Source organism: Manis pentadactyla, chromosome 9, assembly GCF_030020395.1.
Source record: "Manis pentadactyla isolate mManPen7 chromosome 9, mManPen7.hap1, whole genome shotgun sequence".
In the NCBI taxonomy this organism is placed as follows: Eukaryota; Metazoa; Chordata; class Mammalia; order Pholidota; family Manidae; genus Manis; species Manis pentadactyla.
This window is the reverse complement of record NC_080027.1, coordinates 93856254-93884013: the sequence shown is the minus strand read 5'-3', so window position 1 is coordinate 93884013 and position 27760 is coordinate 93856254. Positions and strand designations below refer to the sequence as shown.

Here is a 27760-nt window from a genome sequence, read left to right as displayed (position 1 = left end):
CCTGACTCACAGGTAGATTGATTTAGTTTCAGCCAATTTGGTATTTTCTTTTTTTGTAACTAGTAAGGCATTTGACACAGAACTAAAGCTTGCCATGCAACTTCAAGTCACATCATCCTTAGGCCATACCAAGTGACTTGATTAGCAGAACGAGGCAGCCGGCCACTTGGGGGTTGTGAGCCAACCTGGGCTTGAACTTGGCTTGGATCAATCTATGGATTAAGTGCTGTAAGGTAGGAAGGGACAAGGACTCTGGTCAGGTACCAGTCACTGCAAGTGACACAAGAAGCCAGTTCCAGAGAAAACCTCCAGGAGTCAGCCAGACACTGCCTTGGGGAGGTGCATGATGCTTTGTCCTGCTCTGCCCCTTGGAGGACCTGGAAAAGGGCTGTTGACCATGTCTGGGTGGGTGGGTGTCATGGGGAGCCCAGGAGGAAGGGGAGCAGACCTTACTGTGATTAATATGACCTTACCCAACTCATTAGAGAATTGTTTTTTCTAGTTTGGGAACAATCCCAATTCTTTGGTTTTCTTTTTCATTTTCTGTCTGCTTTGATTTCTAGATGGAGGCTCCTCCAGGGCAAAGGATTAAGGGATACAGTTTTACCCTTTACTGTGGGATACTGGGTGTGGTTAATGAAGATGACTAAATTTCAGTGGAAACTAGATTGGGCTCCTTCAGAAAATGTCCCCTTTTCCCTTGGTCAAATTAGCTGGTATGTAGTCTTATTGAAAAGTGGGATACATAAGAAATGCTTGAAACAGAACAAAATGAAATTAAATCTGAAATCTGCTTCTAGCATGAAACATGGTACACATTCTCCTCGTGTTAGGAAGAGGCTTTTCTATCCCAATGCGGCAGTTTCTGGCCTCTGCAGCGGCAGGAAGCACCAGGACCCCCGTCCCACATGATCTCACATGAAGCCATAGATGAAGTCTGGAAAATGTTTTTTAATAAAGGGAATAAACATTAAGTCAATACTGGCCATATCACAGAGTTCTAAGTAATGTTGATGACCTAAGTAAAGAAAAATAATTTGGAAAATCTAGTAATAAAGGTATGTACCAGGTATGCCTGGACAGACACTGGTAGGTGTGGTCATCCCTGACCAGGGTAGAGGGAAGCACTTCGCCTGGGCTGTGTTTTTCCCTCCAGTTTTATTAAAATTGACATATAACATGGTATTACTTTAACATGCACAACATAATGATTTGATATGTTGTCATTCACCACAATAAATTTTAATTAACATCTATCACCTGGCATCATTATAATTTTTTCTTCTGATGAATATTTTTAAAATTTACTCTCTTAGCAACTTTTAAATATATAGTATTATTAACTATAGTCACCATGCTGTATTTGATGTCCCCAGGACTAATTTATCTTAGAACTGGAAGTTTGTAACTATGACCCTCTTTACCCATATCCCCTGCCCTCCAGCCCTGGCCTCTGGCAACCACCAAGGTTAATGTGGTTGATTATGTTAAGGATTAATTAGGTTTGGCTTAGCAGTTTTGGACTCATATGCAATAATAATTTAAAATCTTAATATCAAACATTTACTGGCAGCAATGAGCCAGGGGCTGAGCTAAATTCTTTGCATGAAAGATTTCCTTCAAACCTCACAATAATCCTATGAGGTGAGCACAGTGATGACCCTCATGTCAGTGATGAGGAAACTGCGAGTTTGTGAAATTAAGAAAAGCCACCAGAGAGGAGATTGGCTTAAAGATGGCAGTGTGAGAGGTGAGATGGAAACCTCTTCCCAAAACCACATATAACATGAAAATATAGCAAATACAACTAATCCTGAAAAAGCAACAGGAAAGAAGGCTGCAATGGACTGACTACACCTGGGGAAGACAGCACACCACACGGAAAAGGTTAAAGTGCCAAGCCATGATCAGGCATATTATACACAAAGAGTACAGAATATGACACCTAATATATAAAGAATGGAGGAGGAAGAAAAAGATGGAAGGAAAAAAAATAACCTTTAGATTGTGTTTGAAATGGTGTACTGAGTCAAGTTAGACTATTAGATAGTAAAGAAGCTACCCTTGAACTTTTGGTAACCATGAATTTAAAGCCTGCAGTGGCAATAAGTACATATCTATTGATAATCACCCTAAATGTAAATGGACTGAATGCACCAATCAAAAGATATACATTTACTGAATGGATAAAAAACAAGACTTGTCTACATGCTGCCTACAAGAGACTCAAGAGATGGAAAAAGATACTTGTCTGCATGCTGCCTACAAGAGACTACAAGGGATGGAAAAAGATACTTCATGCAATTAATAAGGAGAAAAAAGCAGGAGTTGCAGTACTTGTATCAGACAAAATAGACTTCAAAACAAAGAAAGTAACAAGAGACAAAGGACATGACATAATGATAAAGAGGTCAGTCCAACAAGAGGATATAACCATTACAAATATCTAAGCAACCTACATAAGAGCACCTACATATGTGAAACAAATACTACAGAATTAAAGGGGGGAAATAGAACGCAATGTATTCATCTTAGGAGACTTCAGCACACCACTTACTCCAAAGGACAGATCACCCAGACAGAAAATAAGTAAGGAGACAGGAGCACTGAACAACACATTAGAACAGATGAACATAACAGACATCTACAGAACACTCCACCCAAAAGCAGCAGGATACACATTCTTCTCAAGTGCACATGGAACATTTTCAAGAATAGATCATGTACTAGGCCACAAAAAAGAGCCTCAGTAAATTCAGATGGGTTGAGATTGTACCAACTACCTTCTCAGACCACAAAGGTATGAAACTAGAAGTAAATTATGCAAAGAAAACAAAAAATCCCATAAACACATGGAGGCTTAACAAGATGCTCCTAAATAACCAATGGGTCAATGACCTACTAAAAACAGAAATCCAGCAATATAAGGAGACAAATGAAAACAACAACTGAACACCCCAAAATATGTGGTACACAGCAAAGGCAGTTCTAAGAAGAAAGTATATAGCAATATAGGCTTACATCAAGAAAGAAAAACAATCCCGAATGAACAGTCTAAACTCAAAATTAATGAAACTACGAAAAGTACAAATGAGACCTAAAGTCAGTAGAAGGAGGGACATAATAAAGATTAGAGCAGAAATAAATAAAATTGAGAAGAATAAAACAATAGAAAGACTTAATGAAAGCAGGAGCGGGTTCTTTGAGAAAATAAACAAAACAGATATACCCCTAGCCAGAGTTATCAAGAAAAAAGAGTCTACACACATAAACAGAATCAGAAATGAGAAAGGAAAATCACTACGGAAACCACAGAAATACAAGGAACTATTAGAGAATACTGTGAAAAATTATATGCCAATAAATTGGATAACCTAGAAGAAATGGACAACTTTCTGAAAAATACAAACTTCTAAGACTGACCCAGGAAGAAAAAAAACATCTGAACAGACAAATTACCAGCAATGAAACTGAATTGGTAGCCAAAAAACTACCTAAGAACAAAACTCCTGGTGCAAATGGCTTCACTACTGAATTTCATCAAACATTTAGTGAAACCCTAATAACCATCTTCCTTAAGGTTTTCCAAAAAGTAGAATAGGAGCAAATAATCCCAAATTAAATCTACAAGGCCAGCATCACTCTAATACCAAAACCAGGCAAAGCCAACACAAAGAAAATTACAGACCAATATCACTGATGAACATAGATGCAAAAATACTCAACAAAATATTAGCAAACCAAATTCAAAAACACATCAGAAAGATCATGCATTATGATTAATTAGGATTTAAGCCAGAGATGCAAAGATGGTACATTCAAAAATCCATCAGCATCACATACCACATGAATTAAAAGGACAAAAATCACACAATCAACTCCATAGATGCTGAAAAAGCATTTGACAAAATTCAACATCCATTCATGATAAAAACCTTTAACAAAGTGGGTATACAGAGCAAGTACCTCAACATAATAAAGGCCATATATGACAACTCCACAGCCAACATCATACTTAATGGCAAAAAGCTGAAACCTTTTCCTTTAAGATCACAAACAAGACAAGGATGCCCACTCTACCCACTTTTATTACCTTTATTCAACATAGTACTGGAGGTCCTAGCCACAACAATCAGACAACACAAATAAATAGAAGGCATTCAGAATGGTAAGAAAGAAATTAAACTGTCACTGTTTGCAGATGACATGATATTTTACATAAAAAATCCTAAAGAATGCACCCAAAGACTGCTAGAACAGCTGAATTCAGCAAAGTTGCAGAAGCAAAATTAATACACAGAAATCTGTTGCATTCCTATACACTAACAATGAACTCACAGAAAGAGAAATCAGGAAAACAATTCCATTCACAATTGCATCATAAAGATTAAAATCTGTAGGAATAAACCTAACCAAGGAAGTGAAAGACCTATACTCTGAAAACTACAAGACACTCATGAGAGAAATTAAAGAAGATACCAATAAATGGAAACACATCCCGTGCTCATGGACAGGAAGAATTAATATTGTCAAAATGGCCATCCTGCCTAAAGCAATCCACAGATTCAATGCAATCCCTATCAAAATACCAACAGCATTCTTCAACGAAGTAGAGCAAATAGTTCTAAAATTCATATGGAACCATAGAAGACCCCAAATAGCCAAAGCAGTCCTAAGAAGGAAGAATAAAGCTGGAAGGATTATGCTTCCTGACTTCAAGCTCTACTACAAAGCCACAGTAATCAAGACAATTTGGTACTGGCACAAGAACAGACTCATAGATCAATGGAACAGAATAGAGAGCCCAGATATAAACTCAAGTATATATGGTCAATTAATATATGATAAAGGAGCCATGGATATACAATGGAGAAATGACAGCCTCTTCAACAACTGGTGTTGGCAAAACTGGACAGCTACATGTAAGAGAATGAAACTGGATTATTGTCTAACCCCATGCACAAAAGTAAACTCAAAATGGATCAAAGACCTGAATGTAAGTTATGAAACCATAAAACTCTTAGAAGACAACATAGGGAAAAGTATCCTGAATATAAACATGAGAAACTTTTTCCTGAACACATCTCCTCGGGCAAGGGAAACAAAATAAAAAATGAATCAATGAGACTACATCATGCTAAAATGCTGCTGTACAGCAAAAGACACCATAAGCAGAACAAAATGGCATCCTACAATATGGGAGAATATATTCATAAAGGACAGATCCAACAAGGGGTTAGTATCCAAAATACATAAAGAACTCACATGCCTCAACATCCAAAAAGCAAACAACCTGATTAAAAAATGGGCAGAGGATATGAAGAGACAATTCTCCAAAGAAGAAACTCAGATGGCCAACAAGCACATGAAAAGACGCTCCACATTGCTAATTATCTGGGAAATCCAAATTAAAACCACAATGAGATATCACATCACACCAATTAGGATGGCCAACATCTAAAACACAAGGAACAACAAATGCTGGCAAGGATGCAGAGAAAGGGGAACCCTCCTGCACTGTTGGTGGGAATGTAAATTAGTTCAACCATTGTGGAAATCAATATGGAGGTTCCTCAAAAAACTAAAAAATAGAATACCATTTGACCCAAGAATTCCACTCCTAGGAATTTACCCAAAGAATACAACTTCTCAGATTCAAAAGACATAAGCACCCTTATTTTTATCGTAGCACTATTTATAATAGCCAAGACATGGAAGCAACTTAAGTGTCCATCAGTAGATGAATGGATAAAAAAAGATGTGGTACATATACACAATGGAATGTTATTCAGCCATAAGATGAAAACAAATCCTACCATTTGCAACACTATGCATGGAACTAGAGGATATTATGCTCAATGAAATAAGCCAGGCAGAGAAAGACAAGTACCAAATGAATTCATAGGAGTAGAACTATGAAGTAAATCTGAAGGAAGCAAATAGCAGCAGACTCACAGACTCCATGTGAAACCTTCATAAGAGTGTATATCAATGATACCTTAATAAAAAAATAGAAATAAAAAAAATTTAAGTAACTTAAAAAATAAATTAATAAAATAAAATAAAAATAGAACAGACTGCCCCAGGGTGTCTTCACACTGGACCACAGCCCACATGACTTGATGATGAATCTTCTCTGAGAACCTCTGACCTCAGGGGAGTTTGGTGGAAAGTAGACTGAAAGCAGTTTCTTTGGGAAGTGACACTACTTGCTTAGAAATCTCATTGAAGACCTCAGAGATGAGCAAGCAGAGACGGCCAGGAAACAGGCTGGGGAGATTAACACTGCTAGGATTACACAAGTGCAAATATGAATCAACACAGGCTTGAAAAAGCTTTTTCTTCATTATTGTTATAATAGAAGAAAAAAAATACCTTTATTCTTTCTTGCCCCATAGTATCTTTATCCTGATGGGAAGTCATGTGAGGTCATCTGGGAACACAACTCAGCTGTGGCATACAGCTATTTGATTGTTCGCCACTGTGTGATTTTGGGGGATGATAATGGAGAGTGGGGAGGGGAAGGAATGACTCATGCACTGAAGTCAGCAAGGAGTAAAAGAGTCCATTAACCAAAAGGGTAACATCCTTCTGTTTAATATTTTGTTAATACCATTGTCTAGATACAACGTTAGATATATTTTTAAAACCAAAATATAATAGTGATAGTATCTCAATATGTGGCAGTCCTAGTCCAAGAACTTCACAAGTATTATTTCATTTAATCTTTGCAATAATCACTTTCTGTCTAGATAACAGCAAACTCTCCAATTTACCCCAAGTATTTGTTGAGCACCTAGGATCTGCCCATGGACATGGGGGTCCCAAGAGAAGAAAGGCAGACTTTGTCCCTGAGGAGTGTAGATGTAGGAGTTAAAATGTGATTACGCATATGCAAGTCAGACTGTCCACGACAGTAAACACATTTCAAACAATGAACCTGTCATTTGGAATAATAGGGAAGCATGAGCCATAAATGAAATCTTAGGTTAAAACAAATTCCAGATAGATCAAACATTCTAATGTAAAAACAATGAAACTGTACTGTATTAGGATAAAACAAAGCATGAGTGTGTAATTTTACAATCTGAGTGTAGAGACCATCTTTCCCACCATGGCACAGACCCCAGAAGCCATACAGGAAAAGACTACCAGTCTTGACCACTTAAAAACTAAAAATAAAAACCTCTGGATGAACAACCCTCTTATAAATCTCATCAAAGGGAAAACTGGGTGGAGGGGGGTTTAGATGTGTGTAACTCATAGGGCAAATTACTGATTTGTATAATATATAAAAACTTTTGCAACTCAATAGAAAAAAATAAAATTTAAAATTGTCTTAATTCAAAAAGAAAATCCATGTGGCCTATAAATACCAAATTGTTTAACAATGATTATAGAAATTCAAGTTGTAATAATGCTGAGATTTTTTTCAGGTACTGGGTTAATAAATCTTTTTTAAGTTTGATATTATCCAGTATTAATTATGCTTGTAATGGAATAGCACTTTTCATGGGAATATATATTGATAAAACCAGTTTCCCTACAACACGAGCAAGCAGGACCTCTGTGTACTTCAGAAGACCTCATTCCAGCTCTTACCTACTGCAAACCTTCCCAGTGTAGGGAAGATTCTGCGGGGTTAAGACACCCAGTTCAATCTGCTTGAACTGGTGTGTTCACATGGAAGCACAGGGCCCCTTTGTCTTGTGGAGTAGAGCTGGCCTGGGAGGAGAATGGTGGAGACAGTTTCCCACCATGGGCCCATTCTGAACGTCCCAGCCTAGACCTTCAAGGTGTTCAAGAAGTCTAAATTTGAAATTGACCCTCCAGGTGATAATGAAGGTGTATTTATCAAGGTAGGAGGATAGAACACATTTCACTGAACAGTTTGTAGCTTGACTTATTTACTTGGAGTATTTACACATATGGTACAAATGTGTTTGTGTTTCTATTCTAGGTTCTACAAGTGTTAGGGTGGGTTTGGTATAATCATTATGGAACAATTCTTAACAAAAATTTTTTCCTTGAAAATATATTCACATTTGCTCACTCAGAAATTCCCTGTCCAGAAATTTATGATGTAGAATTAGAAGGACTCACAATTTTAAGTACAAGGATGTTTGCAATGTCTTCCTAAGTATAATAATAGTAATAAAATCTGCCAAGTACTTTACTGAGCACTTTCAATCTTTTCCCTGAATCCCCACAACTACATGAGATTGATACTACTACTTCTATTTTATAAATATAGAAATTCAAGTTTAAAAAGAATACCTAGTTCACATTTATTTGGCTTATAAGTGACAGAGCTTGGGAGCTAGGATATCATTTCAACTTCCAATTATGTGAGTTTTCAAACTTAAAAAGTTTGTATATGTGTCCTACTGTACTATTTCTATTAAAAAGTTAAAGGATAAGTGAGACACAGAAAGATAAATACTATATGATCTCATTTATATATGTAATCTAAAAGAACCTGAACTCAGATATAGAGAAGAATATATTGGTGGTTGTTAGAAATGGATGGGGGAATGGGAGAGGAATGGGCAAAGGAGGGTCAAAGGTAGAAACTCCAGGTTATAATGTACAGCATGGTGACTACAGTTAACACTACTGTAGTGTATATTTGAAAGTTGCTGAGAAGGACAGAATACTTCCAAACTCATTCTATGAAGCCAGCATCACTCTAATACCAAAACCAGGCAAAGACCGAACCAAAAAAGAAAATTACATACCAATATCCCTGATAAACATGGATGCAAAAATACTCAACAAAATATTAGCAAACTGAATTTTTAAAAAATCAAGAGTATCATATTCCATGATCAAGTGGGATTCATCTCAGAGATGCAAGGATGGTACAACATTAGAAAATCCATCAACATCATCCACCACATCAACAAAAAAAAGGACAAAAACCACATGATCATCTCCATAGATGCTGAAAAAGCATTCAACAAAATTCAACATCCATTCATGATAAAAACTCTCAATAAAATGGGTATAGATGGCAAGTACCTCAACATAATAAAGGCCGTATATGACAAATCCACAGCCAATATCATACTTAACAGCAAGAAGCTGAAAGCTTTTCACCTATGATCAGGAAAAAGACAGGGATGCCCACTCTCCACACTGTTATTTAACATAGTACTGGAGGTCCTGGCCATGGCAATCAGACAACACAAAGAAATACAAGGCATCCAGATAGGTAAAAAATAAGTCAAACGGTCACTTTGCAGATGACATGATATTGTACATAAAAAACCCTAAAGAATTCACTCCAAAACGAATGGAACTAATATTCAAATTCAGCAAAGTTGCAGGATACAAAATTAATACACAGAAATCTGCTGCATTCCTATACACTAACAATGAACTAGCAGAAAGACAAATCAGGAAAACAATTCCATTCACAATTGCATCAGAAAGAATAAAATACCTAGGAATAAACCTAACCAAGCAAGTGAAAGACCTATATCCTGAAAACTACAAGACACTCTTAAGAGAAATTAGAGAAGAAACTAACAAATGAAAATTCATCCCATGCTCTTAGCTAGGAAGAATTAATATTGTCAAAATGGCTATTCTACCTAATGCAATCTACAGATTCAATGCAATGCCTATTAAAATACCAAGAGCATTCTTCAACAAACTGGAACAAATAGTCCTAAAACTCATATGGAACCACAAAACACCCTGAATAGCCAAAGCAATACTGAGAAGGAAGAATAAAGCTGGGGGGATCTCGCTTCCCAACTTCAAGCTCTACTACAAAGCCACAGTAATCAAGACAATTTGGTACTGGCACAAGAACAGACCCACAAACCAGTGAAACAGACTAGAGAGTCCAGATATTAACCCAAACATACACAGTCAATTAATAAACAATGAAGGAGCCATGGATATACAATGGGGAAATGACAGCCTCCTCAACAGCTGGTGTTGGCAAAACTGGACAGCTACATGTAAGAGAATGAAACTGAATCATTGCCTAACCCCATACAGAAAAGTAAATTCAAAATGGATCAAAGACCTGAATGTAAGTCATGAAACCATAAAACTCTTGGAAAAAAAAACATAGGCAAAAATCTCTTGGACATAAACATGAACAACTTCTTCATGAACGTATCCCCCCAGGCAAGGGAAACAAAAGCAATGATGAACAATTGGGACTATATCAAGCTGAAAAGCTTCTGTACAGCAAAGGACACCATCAGTAGAACAAAAAGTCATCTTACAGTATGGGAGAATATATTCATGAATGACATATCTGATAAAGGATTGATATCCAAATATATAAAGAGCTCACGCACCTCAACAAACAAAAAGCAAATAATCCAATTAAAAAATGGGCAGAGGAGCTGAACAGACAGTTCTCCAAAGAAGAAATTCAGATGACCAACAGACACATGAAAAGATGCTCCACATCGCTAATCATCAGAGAAATGCAAATTAAAACCACAATGAGATATCACCTCACACCAGTAAGGATCACCACCATCCAAAAGACAAACAACAACAAATGTTGGCAAGTATGTAGAGAAAGGGGAACCCTCCTATACTGCCGGTAGAAATGTAAATTAGTTCAACCATTGTGGAAAGCAGTATGGAGGTTCCTCAAAAAGCTCAAAATAGAAATACCATTTGACCCAGGAATTCCACTTTTAGGAATTTATCCTAAGAACGCAGCAGCCCAGTTTGAAAAAGACAGACGCACCCCTGTGTTTATCACAGCACTATTTACAATAGCCAAGAAATGAAAGCAACCTAACTGTCCATCAGTGGATGAATGGATAAAGAAGATGTGGTACATACACACAATGGAATATTATTCATCCATAAGAAGAAAACAAATCCTACCATTTGCAACAACATGGTTAGAGCTAGAGGGTATTATGCTCAGTGAAATAAGCCAGGAGGAGAAAGACAAGTACCAAATGATTTCACTCATCTGTGGAGTATTAAGAACAAAGAAAAAACTGAAGGAACAAAACAGCAACAGAATCACAGAACCCAAGAATGAACTAACAGTTACCAAAGGGAAAGGGACTTTGGAGGATGGGTGGGAAGGGAGGGACAAGGGGGGAAAGGGGGCATTATGATTAGCAGACATAATGTAGGAGGGCACAGGAAGGGCTGTACAACACAGAGAAGACTAGTGATTCTATAGCATCTTACTACACTGATGGACAGTGACTGTAATGGGGTATGTGGTGGGGACTTGATGATGGAGGGAATCTAGTAAACATAATGTCGCTCATGTAATTGTAAATTAATGATACCAAAATAAAAAAATAAGAAATAAGAAATAAAATACTAAAATAAAATAAGGGAAATTTGCTGAGAGAGTAAATCTTAAAAGATCTCATCACAAGAAAAAATGTTTTAACTGTGTTTGGGGATGATGTTAATGAAAGTTATTGTGATCATTGCACAATATATACATCTATCAAATCATTATGTTGTTCACCTTAAACTAATGCAATGTTATATGTCAATGATCCCTCAAAAAAAAGCACAATGAGAAAATAAGATGAAAGAATTGTGTGATGAACACATCTCTTCATCCACAAGTTTCAACATTTTACCACAATGATTTATGAATACACTTTGTTAATTTGATGAATCATTTCAAAGTATCCTGAAGACACGTTATCTTAACCTTAAATATATCACCACCTACCAAAACTATATTCTCCATCATAACCACGATACCATAATCACAAGAAAATTCACAATTCTCTACATATCTCCTAATATCAGCCTTTATTCAAGTTACCATAATTCTTCCCCCAAATGTCTCTTACATTTGTCTTTGACTTTTTTCAAACCAGGATGTACTTTAAGTTGCTGTTGTCCTCCAAAGACTCCTTGAACAAAGCTATAATGATTGGCTTTTTGCAACGGGGGAAAGAACACCATGTGGGAAGGGCTACAGGAGGCTTCTCCGAGGGCATCATGGCTGTGGTGGTTTTGCTATGGATTGGGTGCTACCAAAAAGCAAGAGGCAATGCTGTGATTTTCTTGATTTTTTTCTTGCAGCAGGGGGAACAAAGCAGGAAAGGGAGATGTTTGACCATTTTTGTGGTTTGGACAGTGTTCTTGCTTTGGTTTTCCTCCATCCCAGGGATCTGAGTTTTGGTGTTCTGTGAAGTTGTGTTCAGTTGGAGAACTCTGTAGCTAGCAGCGGTCAGGGCTGCTCAGCCAGCAGGGCAGCTGCTTTTTTCCTTTCTCAGAGTTCACATTGTATGTGGTGGTCATGTCTCATCTATCTCTTGTAACTTAATACATCCCTCCTGCTTTTTAAAAAATATTGACTGTTTTAAACCTTGGCCAGTGGTCTTATAGAAAATCTCACATTCTGGTTTAATCTGATTATTTATTTATCATGGCATTTAGCTTGTTCCAGGAAACTGGAAAACAGGTCTTAGGGCTTGGGAAGATTAAAACATTCTGGGCAATAATATTTTAGAGGTGATACTATGAGGTTAATACATCCTGTCAGGTGACATAATGTTAGACCATCTCACTATCAGTGATGTTAAATTTGATAACTGGGTAAAGTGTGGACAGCAAACTTCATTATATAGATATGTCAGTTGGCCGTTTGTCTGCGGGATGAGAGTCAGTCCTCGGCAGATCTCCTCCTCCAAGACCCTCTTTCAGGGTCTTTTGGTTATCCTTACCTGAGTCAATTATTTCAGGGGTTGTCAAATGGTTATTTCTGATTCTAGTGTTCTATCTACATTTATTAGATGACATTTCTCTATAAAGAAAAATGTTCCCTTATCAGTTGGGAATGAACTGCTGTTTCTTCTAAAGAAAGATGGTGTGCTTCATCATTCTCCCTTCAATGGTGAATTTTAAGGTAAGAATTAGCCATCTCAGTCACCTCAAATCATCACAAATGAACTTTCCCCTTCCATTTCTAGTATCACTAAGGATTCCTGGGCCTTTGCCTGTTCAATGTTTTATGAGAAATTGTAATTATTCTTCTTGATCCTCAAATTGTCTCAAATTTGACCAGTGGGGGCTCCTTCAAGTTGGCTGCTGATTCTTCTGAAATGCCCCGTTAGACTTCAATAGTTTCCTTAATTTATGGCTCAACAAAATGTTGGATTCATTTGTACATTCCCTGCCACCCCCACCCCACCACAGATCTGGAATTAGTCATTTCTCTAAAAAGTTCCCTTTCAGTGAGGGATGGTCCTTAGAAACTAGAATCTGGTTACTGCAGATATTTATAGTTCCAGGCTTAGCATTGCTTCTAAGCCTTTCCAGTAAACAGAGCTAAAAAAACAAGTACACACAGCACATACAAGAATTCATACTAATATTTCCAATTCAGATATTGATAGCTTTCTCTTACAGTATACATAAAATAATTTAAAATTATAAATCAGTAGTGCTCCAACCTATAGAACTACTGGGCAATTTTTAATATTTAATTATAGCACACTTCATCCTTAGAGTGTATCTACTAAAAATATATAGTCAGATTACTGTTTCCAAAAGTACTTAAAATAAACCTTTCTTCTGTGATTATGTTAAAATTGGATGTATTAGGCTTATTGGTTTCCACTGCTTTCAGTCTTCAGCTTTGCTTTTTATTTCTCTTGATGTATTTTTAAATTTTTTGAATATATAAAACATTAAATCATTCAAAAGTTAAAACTTGGAAAAACACCCCTGGAAGTGTGCTTTTCTTACCTGCTGGTAGGTGATGCTGGCACAGATAGCTATTCCAGATCTCCATTTTAGTTGCCTAGAAACTCATTTTCCCAAATGTGGTTTCTCTAAGGTAGTCACAGAAGGGCAAATCCTGCAAATTCTGCTTATGTGAGGGATCTAAAAGCAGACAGTAGAATGGTGGCAGCCAGGAGCTAGGGAAGGGAAAATGGGGGATTGCTATTCAGTGGCATAGTTTCAATTTCTTTTATTATAAGATAAATACATGTGCATGAGAGAATATTTATAAACCACAAAGAAGAAAATAAAATTTCCTATAATTCCCCCACTCAGTATAATTCATCGACTTATTCACTCAACTATTCACAAGAGTCTCCTGTATGGCAAGCACAATGCAGGCTGCTGGGGACATAACTGTAAGTAAGAGTGTAATTCCGCCCATGATTCAGAGTCTGCTGTCTAGAGAGGGGGTCAAATCCAGCCCACTCTCTCTTTCAGTCAATAGCTCACAATAACACAGCCCATTCATTCACATATTTTCTGTGGCTGCTTTTACACTGTAACAGCACAAGTGAGTAGTTGCTACAATTAACTTGTTGCAACAGAGACTGCATGGAACAAAAATCCCTAAGTATTCACTGTTTGTCCTTTTACAGAAAAAATTTGCCAATCCCTGGTCTAGAGGTAATTGATAACATAATTTTCTGAGCAAGGGGCTTGTCAGAGTATTCTTGGGTATTTAACAATTCAAACTATTTTAAATTCTGATTTTTGCTTATATAAACACATTTAATTATTTTTTTAACTTTGTAGTCAATGAATTTCTTAATTCACTTAATTCTAATCACTTATTTGTTGATTTATTTGGATTTTGTTACCCAGTTGTGTCATGTAACAGTAACAATTATATTTTTTCCCTTCTACCTTTTATTCTTTATTTATTGCACCAGTGAGGATCACCAACACATATTAAACAGAATTGCTGAAAGACAGTATCTTTTTCCTAATCTCCAGTGGAAAGCTTTAAATTTTTAAATACAAAATTTTCATGGAAATATCTTCACATATTCAAGGAACATATATTCTTGGAATTATTTTCTCTAAATACTTTTGAGTTTTCATATTACTTGTTGTATAACCTAATCTTTTACTTACTATTATAAGCATTGTCATTAAATATTATGAAGTTAAAAAATCCTCTGTAACATTTCATGATATTTCATCATATGCTTAGACCCTCATTCATTTAACCCATCTCCCAGCGACCAAGTAATCACCTTTCTGTTCTCATTTAAACAATGACTTCTATTTAAAGATGTTTCATGTAGATGAGATGCTGTTCTAGGCACTATCTGGGCTTCAAAGCTACAGATTTCTGGAAGTTTATAGTTAGAAGATCGGACACACTGAAGAGCACAGGCAAAGGGCAGAGGGAGGGCATTCTTAGCACGTTCAGTGTAGATATAGGACTGGTGTGAGCAGAGCCTGGGGAGGCGGCAGGGCTGAGAGCCACAGTAAAGGCTTGGGACTTTATTCTGAGAGCAGCCAAGAAGCAGGTGAACGACAGGATACAACCACATGTTTAAAAAGTCCTCTGGCTGAGTCCCTTTCAGTCTTCCGCCCTCTGTAAGGGCTCACGTCATGGCTCTTAACTGACCGTTGGATTGATCCTCAGCCTGAATGTGACCAGGCCTTTTTAGTCACCCACCCACTTAGCTCAATGACACACTTCTGACTTTTAAGTCACTGAAGAAGGTAGCATTTTATTGGAAATCTCAGGGATTAAAGAGGTGTTTACACTATACTTCACAACAGCAGAAACTTAATAATCTTTGACTATCTACTCCCCCACATACCCAAAGTTCCACTGCAATCAGTGGCCATGGCTTCTCCTCTGATCCACACCCTCAGTTCTCCCTCTACCTCCCTTGGTCCCTTTTTATATAGGAATAATCTTGTCACTGTAGTTTCATCTTTGCTGTCATTTTGAATGTCTCAGGGTGGGAAGCAGGTGGGGAGGAAAGTACCAAGAAGGAAGGACTGAGATGTGTGGGGGAAGATAGCAGGGACTTCTGGTTTGCTCTGGACGATTTGTTAATCTTAACACCTGTATGACCGTTCATTTTTAAAATCATAATCATGCAATGCCTTTCAGTTTCACAATTTAGCTGTTAATCTCCCTTGTCCTCTTAGAAAAGTTTTTTGATGGTACCTTAAGGAGACCCAGGCAAGACTCCACTTGAAATTTGTAAGCATGAGCTTAAGTGCCTTGGTTCACTGCTCCTCCACGTTCAGGTGGGTCCTGATGGAGTAGAATCCCCCACTCCCAGGGTCCTCCATCAGGCCTTTGTCCACGTGAATCCTGTAGGGCAGGCAGAGACCCAACTCACCTTTCTCAGCCTCTTCCTTGAACTGCTGCATGCAGTTCAGTAAAGCCGTCATCGCCCGGTCAAATTTGTTATACAAGAAAGAACTCTGCCCTTCCTTGCAGAACAGGGGCAGCTCAATAAGGTCATCTGCTAAAGACCTCAGATAGGAATGGTTTCCACAGGGGACCAGCTGGTACCTCTGAAACTCCAGGCCAATCGTCCTGGACAGGGCAAAGAGCAGCAAGGCAGTCTGTCCCCAGGCTGCGTTAATCTCATTCCAGGGCACGGGGACGGTGGGGAGGCAGCCCAATCTGAAGTTATTGAGGATGCCCAAGGGGCCATCGTGCCAGATCCTAAACGAGGCACCGAAGGCATCAGTTTTCTCCAGCCAGCCCACCTGGACCTGGACATGCTGCAGCCGGTTCTCCATGCTCGGCAGCTCACCCTGCAGCTCCAGTTGCTGCTGGTCTAATTTACTATAGTCCCTCTGATGCTGCTCGTCCTGCTGGTGCAGCATCTGTGTCTCTGCCTGGACCACGTCCAGGCCGGCGGCCATGCTCTGCCGGTCCTTCTCCATCTCGTCCAGCTCCCGGACCAGCCTGGCTTCCTCCAGCACCATGCTCTGCAGCCACGCACACAGCTGCACGTCCTCGGTACCCCCGGCCTACCCTGTCCCCACGCAGCACAGGAGCACCTGCCTGCCAGTCGCTGTCACCGTAAGCTGGGCATCCAGCTGCTCTAGAAGGTTGGTGCAGCCCTCACACAGCAGGTGGCCCACCTCCTTCTCACCGGAGAGGATGTCAGAGATGTCCTGAGTGGCCGTCTGGATGTTGCTGAGCGTTCTCTTGGAGCCAAGCTTCCCAAGCAGGGTGAAGGTAGCCCTGTCCCTGGACACTCCACTGTCACCAGGGAGCAGCCCGCCAGAGGCACCACCTGTCAGCTTGTCCCTCGCCATCTCTCTGGGGGCAGGGCCTCCCTCCTCTGGGGACGTAGCAAGCCTGGGAGCTGCAGGTTCCTGGATGGTGTCGGGGCCCAAGGCCTCCACAGATCAGATCAGCTGCCGGGGCTGGCTGCAGAGCTGGCAGGAGGAGCAGATGGAGGCCATGGCAGCGGGCTTGACTCCCACCCTGACTCCAGGTTTCCTCTGCCTCCCCAGTTATTTGTCTATTTATATCTTTTTAAGATCTTCAAGTGATTCTTTTAATTTTTAAGCTCCTTGAGGGGAGTAATTATTTTTAAATGCATATCTCATCTTGTCTTCTCTCCTTTAACACCTTCTGATGGGACCCTCCTTAAATGCCTCAGACCCCCTTTAGCTCCTTTTGGACCAGTGATTCTTTCTACAGGGAAAGTCTGATCATTTCACTTTCCCCTTTTAACATTTTCAAAGCATTTCTTAAGACTAATCTTTCTAAAACTAAAATCTGATCATGGTGCTCCCCTCCTTAAAAAGGTTTAATGCCCTTAAGATAAAGTCCTATCATCTTAACCTGACACCAGGCCTCTGCCCCTCCTTCCAGTTTCTTCTCCCCATTTCCTGCCATGCTCATCCCATTTCAGGCCCCTCCATGTTCCTGCACACTAATTAGATTTCAGTTCTTCCAACATATCCTACTGTTCTGAGTGGAATGCTCTTCCTTTACCTCTTTACTTGGATAAACCCTACCCATTCTTTAGGGAATTAAAATTCGGGGATTATTATCACAGCAAAAGCTGACTGATAGACAGTGTTGATTACCTTACATCCATTTTCTCTTTCAATCCTTCCAAAACAGGCAGCTGGATCTCAGATAAATATCAGAATCCATCAGATGCTGGGCTTTGGGCCCCATAATGGACATAATGTTTAATGTTTCTCGTTAAATGGCACAATGTTTAATGCTTTCCACTGAAACATGATGACTCTAGTTCTCGATGAGTAAAGCAATGGTTGACTTAGAAAAGTGGTCTTAGAGAAAGTGTTAACTGAATATTCCTTCAGTAGCCCTAGGTACCAGAGGCTCAGACCCTCCCACTAAGCAGATGCCCTAATGTGAGCTCTACATGAAGAGAGTAGCCCAGATGCCCTCACCATGCAGATGGCTGGCTGGTGACAGCCTCTCTTCTCCCTTCTCTCTGGCTGCTGTACAAATACTGTGTACTTAGGAATGGACCGTGGGCTGGCATCCCAGAAAAAAGACAATCAGGCTGCTTTCAATTCCTTTAGGGAGAAGAAAAACCAAAGGCCTATCTCACAACTCCTGCGTTCCTCTGCCAGAAAGCCTGGCTCCTCGCCTTCCATGAGTCTTGCCTGCAGGTGCGTGCATGCGGCCCTTGGGGATAAACAATGCTCTGGCATGGAGAAGCCTTGTAAGGCCCACTCATCCCTTACAAGTTGAAGCAGGAAAAGAAAAAACATCGAACAGGGGAGGCAGAGGCAGTTTGGAAATTGTCTGGGGAAGGACAGCAGGCCTTCATGGAGTCAGTTAGAAAAGGTATTTCAAGTGTGTTTTTTGAAGATACTGAGTAATACTTTTTTTTCCAAATTAACTGTCATTCAGGCCCTGAGGGCAGTTGAACATGGTCCTGTGACTGCTAAGAAACTCCTCTGATCGTGTTCAAACTCCCTCCTGTCCTGCTCTAGTGCCTGGGAACTCATCCAGCCTGACCCAGTCGCCACTGTGGTAGACTCAGAATCTGTTCTTAGTTATGCAGAATCAGGAAGTGTCTTCTCTCTAGACCACACAGAGTTATTTCCTTGAGTCTGTCCCTCCCTTTTCCCAGATGGCTTTTCAAGGGAAGTGGGGTGCTTTGGACCATGTGGGCCTCATCTTATGGAGGAGGCCTCACCTGCTCATGATTATAAAAGGCAAACATAATTTTGCTATTAACTGCTGAATTCTGTCCAGATGTCCCTTTAAAAAGTGTTGCCTTAATTTTATCACATAAGTAAAAGATGAAGGATGCTATTACAGAAAATTCAAGCACTTCTGAGGGAGGGATAACCCCCCTTTCTTTGTCTTCCACCTCTAGTCCTTCCCCCTCCCCCTAGTAACCATTTGCAAGTTTTTATTCTTCTCTCTGAGATATTGTGGTTTATAATAATAAATATATACTTAATTTTCAACTCCCTTTCTGGCACAGAATTCCCTAAGTGATGAGAGTGATAAAGGCACCTTTTGTTATATTAAGATGATTTTTGGAAGGCACCTAAGGATTGGGGCTTGTTGCCAGGAGAACAAACCATGTGATTAAAGGTTTTGAACTTTCAGCTCTATACCTTGACCTCTAGGAAAGGGCTGGAGTTTGAATCAGTCACCAATGGCCAATGATTTCATCAATCATACCTATGTAATGAAGCCTTCATAAAACCTTCGGTTTTATGGGGTTGAGAGAGCTTCTGGGTGGGTAACCCAGTTGTGTGCCCATAGAGCATGGAAGCTCCATACCCTTTCCCCATACTTGCCCTATGCCTCTCTTCCACTGGGCTTTCATAATTATATCCTTTTATAGTAACCCTGTAATCTTGTAAGTAAAGTATTTCTCTGAGTTCTCTAGCTAATAATCAAAAACCCAAGGAGGGGGTCATTGGAACATCTAAGCTACAGCTGGCTGGTCAGAAGCCCAGGTAACAACTTGGATTTGTTACTGGTGTCTGAAATGAGGTGGCAGGGGATGGGGAAGCACATCTCATGGGGCTGAGCTCTTAATCTGTGTTATCTGATGCCATCTACAGGTAGGTAGGGTCAGAATTGAGTTGAATTGTAGAACATCCAGCTGGTGTCAGAGAATGGCTTGCTGGTGTGGGGAAAAAAACCACAGATTAGAATTGGGTGCAGAACCTCCACTAACCTTTTCCTTTCTGTGCATTTATATATCTGTGTGTGCACAGAGCTATCCTTAAATGTAAATGAGTCTTAACAATGACTAGAATCTACTTGTGTCCTACACAGTGCTTATTATCAATGACTTATAAATTGTTGCATCAGTTCTGTTTGGATGATGTGGGTAAAATTACAATATTTCTAGAATCTCTTGCCTGGCCTTAGTGCATTTCCATATCAATAGGTGATTACAAGATGGGTGGGGAGTGACTGGAGAGGTCTGGTGGGGTCTTAGCAGCTGGGTCACAAGAGACATGGGTGAGCAGGAGCAGACGACTGCTTGTAAGCAATAAACGTGCTTCTCCCACTTTATTTCTCCCTTTGGCCTCAAAGGTTTATTTGCCCTGGGCTGGGAGCATATTTTCCCCCTGGAGTTACAGATGGAAAACTAACAAATGGTAACCCAGCATTTCTGCTTACCTCTTATGGATCTTTTGCAATTAGCTCTTTCTTTCATCTAAAAGCAGAATTTACCAAGACTGGCTTGTTTCCTCAGCAGTGGACTATGTAAACTGATTTAGACTGTCAGGAGACAGGTCGATTTTACTCTATGCATAATTGTTTTGTAATTTCCTTTCATCAAAAACTCAATCTAGGGATTGATAAATCAATAATTTCACACAGCATTTAATCCTTCTAAAAGAACTTAATATTAAATAACAGCTTACCTTAGTGCTTCTGAGTTTCCTGTGGTTCATGAGTGGCTTGTTTCTGATAGGCAGATCACTGCAGTGTGCAGACTCCCGGCCCCGCCGTGGGGCAATGACTATTGGATTTGCCACCTCCAGCACAAGGGGTTAGACAGGAGGCCAGGAAATGTGCTTCAGAGGTTTTATTTCTTCCTCTACCATTTCTTGAGCTGTCTTGATTTAAGGATACTTTGAAAAGCTTATTTTTCAAGTAGTTCTTTTTCTATTCTGATGTTCTATTCAGCACCAATCTTAGATCCCTTCCTATAAATTTTCTGGTGGAATTTCTATTAGAGACATTATCAAAAACATGTAATTTTCCCTGAAGAGCTCTGTTCAAGTAAAGGATTAAGATTTTCAGTCACCTTATCTTCTGTAGTTGCTTTAATCCTGGTACCTAGCACACAACAGGCTTTCCATTAAATAAAGATTTGGGAAAGGTGAAACAAAATGAAGTCACTGATGTCAGGGGGCTTTAAAGTGGGGCCAGGAGGCCATTAAAGAGGTGGGCCTTAGGTGGGTCCTCATAGGGTAGAACCATGAACTTTTGAACTGGGCCAAAGGGCCCATATGCCAGGGACTTTGCACAGAACACTACAACTTGCTACAGAAACAGGCTTCTGCTTAGTAACAGCCTTAGCAACCAATTATGTTTAGCCAAGATTAGTTTTCTGCCACTGACACCAATCAAAAATCTTTGTAAACAGTATATTCAAATACTTCTATTTTGTCTTTAAAAACTCCTGACTCTTGCTGCGTGGTGGTATATTATTGGTTGTTGCCCAGATCTATGTGTCCTGAATTGCAATTCTTTGATCCCAAATAAATGCTTTTGCTTAATTATTGCCTCCTGGAAGTTTTAGCCTGACAAATGGAATGAATGAAATGCTTATCCTAAAAGTGTTCAGATTTTCCAGCTACAGGATGGTGTATTATTCTATTTTTATTGGTGGTTGTTTTACTTAAAAATGATTTCCTTCTTACCTCTCATCACAGTTATATGAATCTGGGCACTCTAAAAGAGTCATTGATGGTATCATCTTTGCGATTTTAAAAAATCTTCTAAAAGAGTATTCTTGTTTAACAAACATTTATCATAGCTTCCATATCTAAGGCTTCATGCTTAATCTAGTTCTTATCAGAAGGCTCTGGCTCCAGCATTGCCACATAATTGCAGTGATCTTGTTCAATTTAGTTAACTATATGATGTTTTTATGTGTTATGTTCTGCTTAAATTTTTGACACAGTTAGGTGTGTGTGTGTTTCTGTGTACATATGCCTTGTTAAAATAGAAATGACTGGCCCAACATGGAGTCACTTTTGCCAAGCCCCACCCAGACCTAACACCTAACTAATTGCATTTTAGCCTCTCCAAGGACTGGAATTTTAAGCCAGCCAGTCTGGAATTTCCTGCTGGCTAGTAAGGTAATCTGCCTGGTGAGACCTCCCTGCCTTCCCCTAAGAGAATGTGACCTTGCCTGAAATAATCCACTCCTATCTTTCTTGTCCCACCTTCTTTCTGCCAATAAAACCTTCCATTTTGTACAGAGCAAGTGTCCAGCAGGAAAGTTAAAGGCTATGAATTTTTTCTGGAATGCTTTATGTTAATAGCCTGCCCTGAAAGACTTTATCAAGTTATAACCTCATTAGCTGTTTAGAAGCTCCCTGTAAAGAGATGTTAGAGTTAAAAGATTAGTATCAGAATATATAACAGATTTCCACAAATCAATTAAAAAATAAACAACCCAATAGAAAAATGGGAGAAAAACATGACTAGTGATTCTCAACTCTGGCTATATATTGGAATCACTGAGAACTTCTAAAAACTAAAATGCTTCTCATTCACTCACATTCTGATATAACTGATTTGGTTTGAGACCCTGAATCTGCATTTTCTTGAGCTCACTGTGTGATCCAGACTGCATTCAGGGTTGAGGGAAACACAAAAGAGGTACTTGCACCACATCTTGAAATATCAGTAAATGCACATGTACACAAAAGGGATGAAGTATTTTGGAAAAGCATGCGAGTATATGAACAGGAGCCATATAAACCAGCAGGCAGAGATGGGATGTACACAAGCAGAGGCAGGGAATTTTATAATTTCAGCATTGGAAGAACCATAAAAACAATCTAATCTCTGCTCACATCTCTCCTACTACTGTGCTCAGCACTACCTGTGCTAGTACCAAAGTTGTGAAAAATAGTGTGTGTGTATTGAAAAGGGTATACCCCTGTGGCATGAGGATTATTTTGAGCTGATTATTTTGAGAAATTGCAGGCATAGGAGATGCTTTAAAAACAGATGTCACCCTTTTATAAGGGAAATTTTCATTAGGAAGAGAGCTATTACCAGCTATTGCTTGTTCACCTGAGAGACTTACCTGCTTGGTGGAGTAACCTTTGTTTTCTGAACATGTCTTCCTCTCACCTTCCTGTGAACTGCCTTCCTGCACTTTGAAGCTCAGACCTCTGTCCCTTTCCTTAGCTCAGGAAGGTATAAGCCTCACTCACCTGACTGCCTTGAGAGTCTCGTGTCCTTATGTGGCTCCTATATAAACACACATGCTGTTAAAAAAAAGACAAAGGCCCCAAATGGAGTTACTTATACTAAGCCCCATGTCACCAACCCGAGACTTAATTACAGCTTCAGCTCTCCCAGAAATGGAATCTTAAACCAGTCAACAGGAATCTCCTGATCAGCTCTAGTTAAGTAATCTGCCTGATAGACCACTGCCCTCCTGTAAAGGACAGTGACCTTGTTATAAACAACCTGCTCCTCTACCAGTATAACTTCTTTGTTCCTGCTCCCTTCTACATAGAAAAATATGCCTGTAATAAGCTCCTTGGAGCTTCTTTCTATCTGCTAGATTGGATGCTGCCTGATTTGAAATCAAGTTTTGCTCAAGTAAACTCATAATTTTTAATATGCCTCAGTTTATCTTTTAACAGTTCATATCTAAAAATTTTCTCCATTCATTAGTCTTTTTTACAGAGGGGTCTCAGCCAACAACAATAAAGGGTGGAGGGAAAATCATTTTTCCTCCCCTACAATATATATAAATATATTTGTAAGATAAATTCTAACCAAAATAAGCAGGCAACGAGAGGCAACAAAGGGCCAGGCAGTTTATTTGAGCGCAATTCCTGGGTGATGTTCCCCAGTCTGGCAAGTCACAGGCTGGGGAAGTCACGCTCAGCAGGGCAGCCAGCGAGTTTTTAAAGAAGGTAGGGGGAGGCAGAGCTTAGATTTACAGCGGCGCAAGGACTGGCTAGCCTGAGGCACATTTTTCAGGTTGGGAGGGGGCAGCAGCCGGGGACTTTGGCACGTCATCAGTGTCCCACATGCTCACCCCTCCCCCCAGTGCCTCCAACCTTACATTCCAGCCTTTTGGTCATAATGGGCGACAACCTGATCTGGCTACTTCTGGCTGACAAGGGGCATCATTGGGGGAGGGGGTTTCCTAGCATGTAGTTAGATTGCTCTGACTGCAAATATCCTGCCTTGCTTGCTCTAGATGCTCTCATCTTATTCTGTCTAAGCCTATGGTCCCTGTCTCATTTTTTTCCTCTACAAATAGAGACTCTAGCTGCTGCTAGGGAAAAGGGGTGATGACCGCTCTGGCTGCTTCATGCTGAGAGGGGGCGCAGTAAAGGGTGCAGCTAGGTTTTCATCACTGGTCAGTTGAGAGGGCCTTGGAAGGTTGGCGCTTCTATTCTGGAAGGACAAACTTGATGAGATTAAAAATGCATGACTGAATATGAGAACTAGAAATATGAAGAGTCTATTTGAGAATTATAGCCAGGTATCATAGGGAAACTAGAATTCTGTATTGAGTTTACATCCTAATGACTAGTATTAGGATTTAGTATAGATAAGACTGCATATTGAAACAATACTTTTCTCTAAAATCACCTTCATTTTTATTAGAAGTAACCAGGTTAAGAAAATAAGTAACACTTGGCTTTATTATTTGCATAAGTGCAGCAAGAAGAGCAATTGATTACATAGGCTCTTTTAAATGTGCTTCGCTGGAACTTTTTGTAAGGAATTTCAGATTGAACTTTTAAAGGCCTCTTGAGGCCAGAAATCCCAGCCAGACTTGCCATCAGGTTTTGCCTGCAGTGCCTGTAGATTTGGGTGAATTCCTCTCTTCTTGAGGTCTCCAAGACATCCTGAGGTTCCTGCACCTGCCAGGAAGTGATCTTCTTTACTCACCTGGTAAGGCTGCTGGGGACTTTGTAAGCAAGGTACCAGGCCAGTTCTTCCAAGGGGCTTTGTTGGCTTTATAAAGTCAACCTTAGTTCTTTAAAGCTGTTCATATCTGAGTTTATGTACATGTCTCTCAGGTATGACATTCCAGTCAAAGCCTTGGTAGTATAACCTGTGTTTTTAATTGGTCTTTTTACAAGGAAAGCAGGTTCTTATTGAGCTTATGCAAATAAACATACTGCTATGAAATGTAAAAATAGTCACTGAAAGTTTTTAAATTCTGGAGAGATCAGGTAGAGAGAGAAACATAAATGTTTCAATTCTGCTTACAAAGATAGTCATTTACTAAACTGTTGTCAGCTTTAGAGAACAAGCTTAAAATACTTTATCAGCAACATTTGAAACAAAAAGCCACAAAATCATCTTCTTTAGATTGCTTAATCTTATGTAAGTAATACCTGTTCTGCTGAAATCTAGTTATTTACTAGTTTAGGAGTAATAAAACAGGGACTATAAATGACAAAAGACTTACAAATGACAATGGTTAAAGATCTGATGAGAGCTTACTGTAAGACAGTTGCCTTAAGGAAATTTGGATATTTCTGTAACACAAAACATTCAGTAACAAAGTTTAGCACCAATTCATTTGACAGTGCTTTCCAGGTAATTAAGCAGGTAATTATACATCAGATAAATAAGCCAAATTAGCCAAATACTTTCTCCAATGAGAAAAAATTTCTCTGACATATTCCAGGGGCCCTCTGGAAAATATCAGAGTTAACTAGAGGTAAAAGTACCTTGTAAGATAAATTCTAACTGAAATAAGCAGGTGACAAGAGGCAAAGGAAGAAGGACTGGGCAGAGTAAGAGGCTGACAATCCTTAACTGGAGATCAGGCCAGGAGAACCTGGGTCGTTGAACACTTAACGTAAAGGTTGGGGCAGAAGTGCAAAGTCCAAAAAGCCTGCACATATGGGATTTCACCCCACTCTCCACTCTGGTGGCAATAATTAATCAAGTTGGTGAGGAGGCCAAAATCGAAAGTTCCTTCAGGGGGCCAGCGAGATTGATTGTCCAAGGGATACTGAGGCCCGGACTCAGAGCAAGGAAAGACTAGCCTCAGTTTGTGAACTTCCTGGGACAAATATAGAAAAGCTAAATAGAAATGAGACACCGCAACAGGGTCTGAGCCTCTGCTTTTGAGGGCTGGTTCCCCATGTCTGCGCCACTTCTCAACTAAACCCGCTGAGAGGAGCGCCCAGCGTCCCAAGTGCGCCAAGTCAGGGGAGATGGCCTGGGAGCCTGGGTGAGGGATGTCTTCCACACCGCAGGGCCAGGGGTGAGTATCCGGGATGCCTGCAGCAGATGGGCTGGATGCCCAAACCTGGACGTAGCTACAATTTCGGACAGACCAGGTGAAATGGAGTTAGGAAGGGAAACAGACCAGGGGAAACTAAGGGACTCACCGTAAAATAGTCCACGCAGCAGATAGCAGGCTGAGGTCCTGGGTCAGGGAAGGAGGGGGCAGGGCCACCGGTGGCCAGTTGGGGCCCTGTGCTCACGCTCCTTCCCGGGTTTTGCCACCAAATGTAAGATAAATTCTAACCAAAATAAGCAGGTGACGAGAGGCAACAAAGGGCCAGGCAGTTTATTTGAGCGCAATTCCTGGGTGATGTTCCCCAGTCTGGCTAGTCACAGGCTGGGGAAGTCATGCTCAGCAGGGCAGGCAGTGAGTTTTTAAAGAAGGTGGGGGGAGGCAGAGCTTAGATTTACAGCGGTGCGAGGATTGGCTAGCCTAAGGCACATTCTTCAGGTTGGGAGTGGGCAGCAGCCGGGGACTTTGGCATGTCATCTGTGTCCCACATGCTCACCCCTCCCTCTGGTGCCTCCAACCTTACAATATTTATCTGTAATTTATTATATATTAACACTACATAAATATATATGTGTGTGTACATACAAATTTGTTACTTATTTGCTGAGAACTTTCTTATAAGTTATTTTGAGTCCATAATTTCATGAGGAAATGAAAATCATTAACCTCATCTTATAGTTGAGGAAACTGAAGCCAGTGACTGACAGCTGCTGGTATTGAGTCAGGACACAAGAGTGGGAGAGAGGAAGAAAAATCATGTGAGGGATTCACATTTTGGTGGGTGTGGGGATCTAGTTAGTCAGGTCAGCACTCCCACTGAGAAGAGGTGATAGAGGGCTAAAATACAGGGAGGAGTGAGCCAGCCAAAACCTAGAAGACAAGAACACAGAAAGGTGATCAGTGATGCCACAGCTTCCTTCTGCCCTGTGGGCATTTGCTGATCTGCAGAAATACCTGCTAAACTGGCATTTGGGGGAGCACACAGGTGAAGCCCAGGGCACCCCACAGAAAGACTAAAAATGTCTCCCCCCACAATCAGAGGTAACCAGGAGTAAGCCATGCCCTGTGTCTGATCTTCCTAGGGTTGTAGGAAGAGTTTTCTTACTGAGAGAGAGAGGCATGGTAAAAAAATGTGTCTCTGAGAGTTCATAAATCTAATGCCCATCTTTCCTAGGAGTTGTATCCCATTTATATATCAGATGGTGAATTTAAAGTGGTTACAGACTGGTAATGCCCCAGGAATTTAGTGACTACAGTGCAAAACCTCAGTAGAGGACACAGCTCATGCTTCTGGGAACACCAGCTGATCCAGGGTCAAGAAAAGCTAGACAACTAAGCGCATTTTGAATGAGAAGCAGCTAAAAAAACAAATGATATAAACTGACCCCCCAATGACCTTGAAATTTAGTTAGAATTATAAGACACAATTTATTCTAAAGGATGACTATATTATTTAAAAATACAAAACATACTCAAAATGTGTGTGAAAATAAAAAATTACAAATTAGATCCTAGCAAACTTGAAACAGAAACAGAAAGGAACTTTTACAAAGGAA

The 27760-nt window shown here is 40.0% G+C and overlaps 1 protein-coding gene across 1 annotated transcript; it reads right to left on the bottom strand.

The window, feature by feature from the left end:
• Window positions 1-15816: 15816 nt before the first annotated feature.
• BECN2 (beclin 2) lies at window positions 15817-17019 on the bottom strand. Its single transcript, XM_036907551.2, is given in 1 exon segment — window positions 15817-17019. A coding segment is annotated over 1 exon segment (1167 nt). The 3' UTR covers window positions 15817-15852.
• Window positions 17020-27760: the final 10741 nt, after the last annotated feature.